This window comes from Mya arenaria, chromosome 6 (genome assembly GCF_026914265.1).
Source record: "Mya arenaria isolate MELC-2E11 chromosome 6, ASM2691426v1".
Classification (NCBI taxonomy): Eukaryota; Metazoa; Mollusca; class Bivalvia; order Myida; family Myidae; genus Mya; species Mya arenaria.
The window spans coordinates 78689497-78702461 of NC_069127.1; the positions used below are offsets into that span (position 1 = coordinate 78689497).

The 12965-nt window shown below is 38.9% G+C and overlaps 1 protein-coding gene across 1 annotated transcript; it reads left to right on the forward strand.

The window, feature by feature from the left end:
- Positions 1-5935: 5935 nt before the first annotated feature.
- On the forward strand, positions 5936-11605 carry LOC128238070 (serine-rich adhesin for platelets-like). Its single transcript, XM_052953646.1, has 5 exons — positions 5936-6103; positions 6459-6588; positions 8139-8727; positions 9686-10642; positions 10783-11605. Exons 1-5 carry the CDS (start codon positions 5936-5938, stop codon positions 11603-11605), a joined length of 2667 nt encoding a protein of 888 aa, XP_052809606.1.
- Positions 11606-12965: the final 1360 nt, after the last annotated feature.

Below are 12965 nucleotides of genomic sequence, written 5' to 3' on the forward strand. Positions count from 1 at the left end.
CCATGTTTCTTGTTTGTGATGTTTTGTTTCTGTTGTTCTATGTCCTTGGCGTTTATCCAGTGCAATTAAATGGGGTTTATGTTTAAACTTTGGGCTACTGAACTTGTTTATGTAGTTTTTCACATCAGTATTGAACTGAAATGTAAACCAAAAACATAAAAAAAAACTTGATTGGTAATAACCTGCCAAAAGTCAGCGTCGCGAAAGTACACGACTTTTTTACTATTAATAATGTTTTTTTTGTTTTTTAATTTACCACTTTTGAGGTGCCAAGTTGTGATTTCTTCACTTTGATTTTCTTAACATTCGATTCATAAAAGCAATTTAAATCTAAGATGTGGCATGATTTTATATATAAATATTTCAAACGTAGGCCAACATAACCGAGAGCTCAAAGATGTGCACGCGCCATATGACGTCATTTCCCCACGTGCTATATTTGGACCTTTAAGCGGGTTGAACAATGAATGCATTTTTTTAGAAAGTCGAAACTTGACATTCAAGTATTATGTTAAGCGTCTGTATTGATTTAGATCGTCAAATTGTGTCATTGTAAATGAATGCGTGTTTATACAGGCGTTTGGGATGTATGTATTGTTCGATTTTGACCCGTGAACTAGTATTGAATCGCATGTCGGTCAGTCGCCAAAAATTATTTGCCCGAGTTTTGGTAAGGACAAGTGAACTATAGCTCTGCGGCCGTTGGTCTGAGGGCAAGAGTTGACTTGGTACTTCCACTTCAAATGTCTACTGAAAACTGACCGACAAGTCCTTCAATAAGTTTTATTTATTGCATAACATTAACATTGTGAAATATTAAACTATATAATCACCATATATAACAATAGACGAAAGTGAAACAGTGTACATGTACCTCTAAAATTCTAGAGTGTCTCCTCTTGTTGCTAAGTAAATTAAGAATGTTTGTAGAACACATATTTGTTTCGTTACATAAGTAACAACCGGGTAAATTTGAAATTCATTCATTTTTGATTCTTCGAATCACCTTCTTGCAATTTTGACCTTGACCGCGCACTCGGCTATGACTTAAATACACGAAGCGTTTTCATTGGACGGCCTTGTTTTAATGACGTAACTGGAAAAACATTCAAATGTTATCCAAAGTGAAAGTAGAAATACTGCAACAAAAAACGTTCTATTTGGATAAATACGCGTCTTACTCAACGAGTTTTTAACGGTAGAAATGATATTTCAAGCTTCTCTTTGTAATGCATGCGGAAAGTTTGCATATCAGTCTGTTTTTAACGTGTTTGGGGTTGGGGGGGGGGGGAGGGAAATCCGTTGTTTTTCAACCTCCCGGTCCTTTCGTAATGGCGAATTTCAGCTTCTTGTCGGTGCATTTTGTTTGAATATGCCGTAAAGGTTGATGTCACTAGCATAAAAGTTATATTTTTCTTGTAGATAGGAATCTAACCTTATCAGAACAGCAAATATTATTAGATTATCTCCATTATTTTAGGAACTATGCTCTATTGATTAAGTCCGTTTGGAATTGATGATTTTTTGCACATGTTTACCTTATATTTATTTATATATTATACTAATTTTCTGTCATGAAAAATTGTGGAATATTTTTTTAAATGACATATATTCACTATTTTGACCAAAATAAATAATAAAAAAAAAAAATATTTAAAAAAAAAGAAGGATTACTGTATCCAGGCAATGTGACGAGCACCTTTGGGTCAAATAGCATTATTTATTGACTGTTGATTTCTATGGATAACTAACAAAATTGTTATTGAGTTGCTAACGTAATATTATTACTATGAGTTCTATTTTGTATAAATGATAACATCTTCAAAGTAATAAATGTTATAATCGTATGCGCTTTCTTTGCATAAATACAAATACAAACGTAAGTATAGAGCAACTGAAGCATACTTTTATTTCTTCTGTTAAATTAACCGCAATAGATATGTGGCTGAAAATTTTACTTTAATTTGCTGCAACCATTTTCGAGAGCAAACGATTATGTACGCCGATGAATCTATGAACATGAAACAAGGACTGGAAATGTTAAATGTGTCTTACCGCAATGTTCTCAACTCTGGGGAAGGCAAAGTCGGTGTACTTACAGATGAGTTCCCCAAAGAACCATTCGGAGCTCCTCGGCCATTTTTATCGAAAACAACCTCGGGTGTATATGGATGCTTTACAATTTCAGAAATCGGTACTTTTTTACAAAGCTGCAAGAAGATCGCGTAGTAATTTCAATTAAGCAGTTAAACTTAATGACTTTACTGTTGGGAATCATAATCATGCTTGCAACTGGACCCTTCATTGCAATCAATTTGAACTTAGATCTACAAATTTAAGCTAAAACACTACATTTAATGAATAATATATTTCAAAATATTATGGACTATTTCTACTGATGTACCGTCATACATCTTAGGTTGTTTTCGATAAAATGCCAAACAACATATTCATATAACTTGTAGAGGTCGGTTTTGGTCTCGTAAAACAACGAGCACTAAGGTCGCGACAGCAGGTATGCCCCCTTATCCTTCTACAGACGCATGCTAAGATGTTATTATTTCACTGTATGGACGTTGAAGAAATGGAGGATATTTGTTTATTTCAGTGTAAGATCGTAACTATTTTATTTCACGAGTGTCATAGAAAAACATATTTTCACAAGTGGCCAAGCCACGAGTTAAAATGTAGTTTTTCTATTATCACGAGTGAAATTAAATATGATCTTACACTGAAATAAACAAAGTTTCTGTTTCTTTTATGCTTATTTTCGGAGTTATTTTTTTTTATTTATTTTTGAATTACCCCCTTTTTTAAAAGGGTTGTGTTTACGCCGCTACCCGTTGGGCACCCCTCATGCAATATTTTAGCTGTCAACTTTTTTATTTTCCGTTTGCTGTGAAATAGTTCTCAGCAATTCATTCTTATAGTTTATTATTCGCTCGTTTTTTAGTGCAAAGCTTTTATGAACAGTAATCAATGGAGTTTTATAAGTGCACATATGTTCCAAAAATTAATGAAAACACTTTTATTTTAAGTGGGGCATAAATACATAACCAAATTACTACGCCGCTATTTAATGGATGGAAATTATGAATGTCAAATTTGTTAGCATAACAAATGCGGATACTCATTGGATTTTAAACATTCTTCTTAGTTTAAGACTGCATGTATTTCATAGTAAATTAAAATTCAGTCATCTTACCGTCAGATACCAGTCTGTTTCGCTTGAAAACAGGTTTGTTTTCCAGATAAGGAATGAATGCCACCCTAGTTTGTTGACAAATTTTGAGGTGTGGGTGGGGTAAAAAATATCGGATTATCTGTTTATTGTTATGTGAATTTTCCGGGAAGCTCATTTTACGTATTACAACGGCAAACAGTTAAAAAAACATTTGAACGATGATATTAAATTATATTTATGTTCGAACAGTTGTTTTTGTTTGTGACTTGTTTGGTATGAAAGCAACTGTTCAGCTTCAAAGATCAAGAAACGTTTGAAAAAGGGATAACCGGTAATAAACGGTAAGTTGTTAATTTCAAATTATATATTTTAATTTATAAAACATTGTTTTGCCAACATTAACTGGTTCAAAGTCCAATGTTCTGTTTTGATCAAGGCAAGTAACTACAAAAAATTTAAAAGTAGTTCTGAAAGTTGATATTTTTACTCCTTATTTTGCAGTGAAAATATCAAATTTTCATAGTTGTTATTTCACTGTTTAAACCCCATATTGAATCGAAAAGCATGAACGAATACTCGAGCATTTTTGTGGAATATCTTCAACGGCAAAATATTGTCCAGCCAAAACCCTCGAAATCAGATTAGAGCATTTAAGAAATGTTCAAATGATGACTTGGTTAAACTATACCTAATTTCAAAATACTCACAAGCTCATTACAAAACACCTGTTAGCCATATTAATATCGAATTGAATACTTACAGCCGATTAATGATTTTTTCAAAAATATATGGGCAAATCCTCGTACCTTCCGATATACGGTGCGTGTTGTCATGGGGATGATATGCCTCCGATTCCATCTCCTCCAACACCAGAATCAGGTCCCAGTTAGTAAGGGTATTGACTGGAAATGCATGGGAACACAGGCGGTCTCCAAAGTATACAACATGGAATATCATTGTCATTGTATTTAATTTTCTTAACAGCAGTATAGATCACAAATATTCCGGTAAATTTTCCTGGCCTATACCGACGCTGGGAGTCTTGAAATGGCGTTACCTTCTGTTAGTATAATGTTTTGTTTTAATTATTAAACTATTTCTTAGCCGCTCGAATATATAGATAGTTTATAACTGTATCATGTTTACGCCAACACTTATATTTGGATTTTCTGCACCAGTTAATTTTAAAATGAATTTCTCGAGATCACTATGGTTACCACTAGAATAAACACGAAGTTGCTGAGAATTGCTAAAGTATACGATCTCGTGTTCTTTGAAACCCTCTAAAGGTTGAACATAAGGTATATATTCAGACGCCAATTGCTAAGCAGTTGCTTACAAATACATTAAAAGCAATTTGATGGGCTTATTTACATGTTTCGAGAGAAATAAGTAGTTTTAGGTCCCGGTTACTAGCGTTGTTAACAATGATATATCAAAGTTTGACCTCCAGTCTTTCATGACAGAACGAACACATAACACGAACCGCCGCGCAGCTATTATTTTAACCCTCGTCCTGCGGAAGAGAGACACGTTGAAAATCAACAAATCTCAATGTTTGTGATATGGCTTTCCCTATAGTCTCAAATGATTTTTGACACTTAACAAAAACATAAAACTGAAATTTCAATGATAAACACATAGTGAAGACCGCTTATATATTACATTAGAATGGCGGAAGCGGTGGGGCTGGCGAAGTCTAAATGTGAAGATGTCGTGAGGAAGACACACTTTCTGTTCTGTTTGAGGTCCAACAACCACAATTTCACACCTTCGTTATTCGGAGCAATGAAAAACACATAAAGAAATGATGCAAAAGAACTATCAGACTATTACAACGACATATTTGTATAAATAATGGGATGTTTAAGGCTTATTTACTCAGTCGGCGCCCAGGGCTCCTGTAGGTTTCAAGTAATGATGTATAATAATAACAGTCCAAAAACAATTTGATATGTGAATTTTTAAAACAGTATAAAGCATCAACATCTGTAAATTACACTTTATTACAGTGTATAATAAATATGATGTGTTTGTCAATTAGTCCATGTGTCACATCATATTTATTATACACTGTAATAAAGTGTAATTTACAGATGTACCTCCTAAAGCCTGAAATATGTATCTGTGATGAAATGCTACCATTTGTCAGTTAGTTTCATTTTCACTTTGAAGGAAGCAGTAAACAGACAGTTTATTATTCATGTGGCTTGAATGCCCTTTTTTGAACGACAGCACCCAAACGCTCCAAGCAATATTCTGTTGAAATTAATACGGTTGTAAAATATGTTAAACTAATTAAGCAAGAGTGTTTTAGTGTGACTTCAACAGCATATACTACGTGTTTGTGTGTGTGTGTGTGTGTGTGTGTGTGTGTGTGTGTGTGCGAGCGCGCGCGAGTGGGTGTGTGTGTGTGTGTGTGTGTGCGTGCGTGCGTGCGTGCGTGCGTGTGTGTGTGTGTTAAAGATCTGTGAATGACTGGAACCTCCTGCCACCCAGATCAGAATCAGTTCATATGTTGGATATATTTAAAGATCACTCGATTGAGCAGCCTGCCACTTAAACAACAGTGATATACAAATATACAACATCACAAGTAATACTGGCAATACAAACGACAACAAATACACCCGCATCTACAACACCACCAGTAATACTGACAAAACAAGCGCCTACACATACCTCGGCATCAACAACATCACCAGTAACACCGACAATACAAGCTCCTACCAAAACATGCGCTTCTACAACATGACCAGTAATAATGACAATACAAGCGCCTACATATACACCCGTATCTACAACATCACCAGTAAAACTGACAACACAAGCGCCTACACATACCTCGGCATCTACAACATCACCAGTAATACCGACATTACAAGCTCCTACACTTACACGCGCATCTACAACATACCAGTAATACTAACAATACCAGCGCCTACACATACACCAGATTATACAATATCACAAGTGTTACTGACAACACCAGCGCCTACACAATAGCCCGCATATATAACGTCACCAGTAATACTGACAACAACGGGCCTACACATACAACCGCATCTACAACGTCAGCAGTAATACTGACAAGACACGCTGCTACACATACACCCGCATATACAACGTCACAAATCATACTAACAAGACAAGCGCCTACACATACACCCGCAAATACAACGTCACCTCTGATACCGACAGTACCAATGCCTGCACATACACCCGCATATACAACGTCACCAGTAATACTGACAACACAAGCGCCTACACATAGATCCGCATCTACAACGTCACCAGTAATACCGACAATACAAGCACCTACACGTACACCCGCATATACAACGTCACCAGTGATACTGAAAACACAAGCGCCTACACATACACCCGCATCCACAACATCGCTGGTAATACTGACAACACAAGCGCCTAAACAAACACCCGCATCTACAACATCACCAGTAATATTGACAACACAAGCGCCTACACATACAACCGCATATACAACGTCACCAGTTATACAGACAATACAAGCGCCTACACATACACCCGCATATACAACGTCACCAGTAAAACTGACAATACCAGCTCCTACACACACAACCGCATATACAACGTCACAAGTAATACTGACAACACAAGCTGCTTCACGGTCAACCGCACATACAACGTCACCAGTAATACCGACAAATCAAACGCCTACACATACACCATCATTTACAACATCACCAGTAATACCGACAGTACCAGCGCCTACACATACACCCGCATATACAACATCACCAGTAATACTGACAACACAAGCGCCTACTCATACACCCGAATATACAATGTCACCAGTAATAGTGACAGTACAGGCGCCTACACATACACCCGCATTTACAACATCACCAGTAAAACCGACAATACAAGCGCCTACACATATTCCCGCATCGACACCACCAGTTTTACGGACAAAAGCAGCGCCTACACATACATCTGCATTGACATCACCAGTTATACTGACAATACACATACACCCGCATATACAACGTTATAAATATTTCTGACAAAACAAGCGCCTACACATACACCCGCATATACAACGTTACAAATAATACTGACAATACAAGCGCCTACTCATACACCCGCATATACAGCGTCACCAGTAATACCGTCAACAAAAGCACCTACACATACACCCGAATATACAACGTCACCAGTAATACTGACAACACAAGCGCCTACACATACACCCGCGTATACAACGTCACCAGTAATGCTGACAACAGAAGCGCCTACACATACACTCGCTTTTACAACGTCACCAGTAATGCTGACAACACAAGCTACTACATATACACCCTCACCTACAACATCACCTGTAATACCGACAATACAATTGCCTATACATACACCCGCTTATACACATCACCAGTAATACCGACAATTCCAGCGCCTACACATACACCCGCATATAGAACGTCACCAGTAATACTGACAACACAAGCGCCTACACAAACATCCGCATATACAACGTCACCAGTAATACTGACAACACAAGCGCCTACACATAAACCCGCATATACAACGTCACCAGTAATACTGACAACACAAGCACCTACACATACACCCGCATATACAACGTTACCAGTAATATTGAATATTCAAGCTGACACACATACACCTGCATATACAACGCCATCAGTAATACTGACAACAAAAGCGCCTACACATAGACCCGCATCTACAACGTCACCAGTAATACCGACAATACAAGCACCTACACGTACACCCGCATATACAACGTCACCAGTGATACTGAAAACACAAACGCCTACACTTACACCCGCATCCACAACATCGCTGGTAATACTGACAACACAAGCGCTTAAACAAACACCCGCATCTACAACATCACCAGTAATATTGACAACACAAGCGCCTACACATACAACCGCATATACAACGTAACCAGTTATACAGACAATACAAGCGCCTACACATACACCCGCATATACAACGTCACCAGTAAAACTGACAATACCAGCTCCTTCACACACACACCCGCAATACAACGTCACAAGTAATACTGACAACACAAGCTGCTTCACGGTCAACCGCACATACAACGTCACCAGTAATACCGACAAATCAAACGCCTACACATACACCATCATTTACAACATCACCAGTAATACCGACAGTACCAGCGCCTACACATACACCCGCATATACAACATCACCAGTAATACTGACAACACAAGCGCCTACTCATACACCCGAATATACAATGTCACCAGTAATAGTGACAGTACAGGCGCCTACACATACAACCGCATTTACAACATCACCAGTAAAACCGACAATACAAGCGCCTACACATATTCCCGCATCGACACCACCAGTTTTACGGACAAAAGCAGCGCCTACACATACATCTGCATTGACATCACCAGTTATACTGACAATACCAGCGCCTACACATACACCCGCATATACACGTCACCAGTAATATTGAGAATACAAGCGCCTACACAGACACCCGCATATACAACGTCATCAGAGTTAATAACAATACAAGCGCCTACACATACACCTGCATATACATCGTCACCAGTAATACTGACAATACAAACGTCTACACATACACCCGCATATACACCATCACCAGTAATAACGACAGTACAAGCGCCAACACATACACCCGCATATACAACGTCACCAGAAATACTAACAATACAAGCGCCTACACATACATCCGCATATACAACGTCACCAGAAACACTAACAATACAAGCGCCTACACATACACCCGCATATACAACGTCACCAGAAGTACTAACAATACAAGCGCCTACACAAACACCCGCATATACAAAGTCACGAGTAATACTGACAGCACAAGCGCCTATACATACACCCGCATATACACTATCACCAGTAATAACGACAGTACAAGCGCCTACACATACACCCGCATATACAACGTCACCAGTAATACCAACAATACAAGGGTCGACACATACATCCGCATCTACAACATCACCAGTAATACTGACAACACAAGCGCCTTTACATACACCCACATATACACCATCACCAGTAATACCGACAGCACAAGCGCCTACACATACACCCACATATACAACGTCACAAGTTATACCGACAATACAAGCGTCGACACAGACATCCGCTTCTACAACGTCACAAGTAATACTGACAATACAAGCGCCTACACATACCTCGGTATCTACAACATCACCAGTTATACTGACAACACAAGCGCCTGCACATACCTCGGCATCCACAATATCACAACACAAGCGCCTTTACATACACCCAAATATACACCATCACCAGTAATACCGACAGCACAAGGGCCTACACATACACCCGCATATACAACGTCACAAGTAATACCGACAATACAAACGTCGACACAGACATCCGCTTCTACAACGTCACCAGTAATACTGAGAATGCAAGCGCCTACACATAAACCCGTATTTACAACATCACCAGTAATACTAACAACACAAGCGCCTACACATACCTCGGCATCTACAACATCACCAGTTATACTGACAACACAAGCGCCTACACATATCTCGGCATCCACAATATCACCAGAAATACTGACAACACAAGCGCCTACACATACCTCGGCATCTACGCCATCACCAGTACTACTGACAAAACAAGCGCCTACACATACACCCGCATATACAACGTCAGCAGTATTTCTGACAACACAAGCGCCTACACATACACCCGCATATATAACCTCACCAGTAATGCTAACAACTTAAGTGCCTATACATACACCTGCATATACAACGTCACCAGTAATTCTGACAACACCAGCTGCTACACATACACCCGCATATACAACGTCACCAATAATTCTGACAACACAAGCTGCTACACATACACCTGCATATACAACGTCACCAGTAATACTGACAACACAAACTGTTACACATACAACCGCATATACAACGTCACCAGTAATACTGACAATACAATCGCCTACACATACAACCGCATATACAACGTCACAAGTAAAACTGACAATACCAGCTCCTACACATACACCCGCATATACAACGTCACGAGTAATACCGACAGTACAAGCGCCTACATATACACCCGCATCTACAGCATCACTAGTAATACCGACAGTACAAGCGCCTACACATACACCCGTATCTACAACGTCACCAGAAGTACTAACAATACAAGCGCCTACACAAACACCCGCATAAACAAAGTCACGAGTAATACTGACAACACAAGCGCCTATACATACACCCGCATGTACACTATCACCAGTAATAACGACAGTACAAGCGCCTACACATACACCCGCATATACAACGTCACCAGTAATACCAACAATACAAGGGTCGACACATACATCCGCATCTACAACGTCACCAGTAATACTGACAACACAAACTGCTACACATACACCCACATGTACACCATCACCAGTAATACCGACAGCACAACTGCTACACATACAACCGCATATACAACGTCACCAGTAATACTGACAATACAATCGCCTACACATACAACCGCATATACAACGTCACAAGTAAAACTGACAATACCAGCTCCTACACATACACCCGCATATGCAACGTCACGAGTAATACCGGCAGTACAAGCGCCTACATATACACCCGCATCTACAACATCACTAGTAATACCGACAGTACAAGCGCCTACACATACACCCGTATCTACAACGTCACCAGAAGTACTAACAATACAAGCGCCTACACAAACACCCGCATATACAAAGTCACGAGTAATACTGACAACACAAGCGCCTATACATACACCCGCATGTACACTATCACCAGTAATAACGACAGTACAAGCGCCTACACATACACCCGCATCTACAACATCACTAGTAATACCGACAGTACAAGCGCCTACACATACACCCGTATCTACAACATCACCAGTAATACCGAAAGTACAAGCGCCTACACATACACCCGCATATACAACGTCACCAGTAATACCGACAATAGAAGCGTCGACACATACATCCACATCTACAACATCACCAGTAATACTGTCGATACAAGCGCCTACACATACAACCGCATTTACAACACCACCAGTTATTCTGACAACACAAGCACCTACACATACCTCGGCATCTACAACGTCACCAGTAATACTGACAATCCAAGCGCCTACACATACCTCGGCATCTACAACATCACCAGTAATACTGACAATACAAGCGCCTACACATACCTTGGTATCTACAACGTCAATAGTAATACTGACAATACAAGCGCCTACACATACCTCGGAATCTACAACGTCACCAGTAATACTGACAATCCAAGCGCCTACACATACTTCGGCATCTACAACATCACCAGTAATACTGACAATATAAGCGCCTACACATAACTCGGCATCTACAACATCACCAGTAATACTGACAAAACAAGCGCCTACACATACCTCCGCATCCTCAACATCACCAGTTAAACTGACAACACAAGCGCCTACTCATACACCCGCTACACATATACCCGCTTCCACAACACCACCAGTAATACTGTCTGCACAAGCGCCTACAAACCAAACTTTGGCATCATCGTCAACGCAGGCCAACACCTCGACATCACGAATAATCACGTCAGCATCACTCTACATAAAAAATATTAGAGTAACTGCTGTGATCATGGTAAGAATTGCAGAGAATATTGTGTTACAGGTGGGGTGTAGCGAGGAAACATGCACGTGCAGAAGGATATCAAAAATACAGCTTACCTTAAATGGTAACTATTCAATGATCATGGTTTATAAGCTATGCATACTTCTGGATTGTGGTAATCGCTGGTATCTGACGATTGAGATACTGTAAATGGTAACTGTTAGTTAGTATGATTATGAATACTTTTTTCAATTTCATGCTTGAATATGTTTTTAAACTAATTCAAAGGCAAACATAAACAATTAAATTTACACTGCAAATGGTTACATTTTAATAAAGGGAACTGCAAAACTTCACCTTTGTAAAGCTTTTCATTTTAAATGAGGTTAATGTGAAGCCGCATCTTTTAAAAGTGCATAACTAAATAAATATTAAGAGATCTTAATCGTCTTTTAAATTTCAAGTCTTGTTGTTAAAGTAAAAAAAAAACACGTTTATTTCATATTCATTGAAAAATGGACTTAAGGAGGAAATACTCACTAGGGTTTGATTTGCTGAACAAAAGAAAACTGGAACTGGTGCTTACAATTGCAGGAAGTTGCATTATGTTCCTGATATGTGTCATACAATCACTCATTCGTCTAGTCATTAATTATTATTTTCAAAATACTAAATCATGTTTGCATGTATGATGTTTTTAAATAGTGTAAGTTTAACTTTTACTACAGAGACGGTGTTGAACCCAACTGAAATACGCATAATGAACACAGATGTTAGCTCAGTCACACTTTCCTGGGAGCTGAATCCAGCCATACAAGAATCTGGAGTAAACGTCACAGTTGTTGCAAAAAATGTTGATGGTGGCGACGAAAAAAAATGCGATGTAAGAAAGGCTAGAAATACAATCTGCGCTGGTCTGGAACCCGGATGTAACTATACAGTCAAAGTGAATGTCCAAAGTGGAACTTTTAAAGGCTCTGCGCTTACTTCTGCCTCGTTAGGTAAAGTTATGAATATTTTTATGATACTTGATTTTATTCAGTATTTGTACAAACAGTCAATAACAGTTTGCAAGAGTAGAGCACAAAAAGTTGAATGAAGCTGGTAATT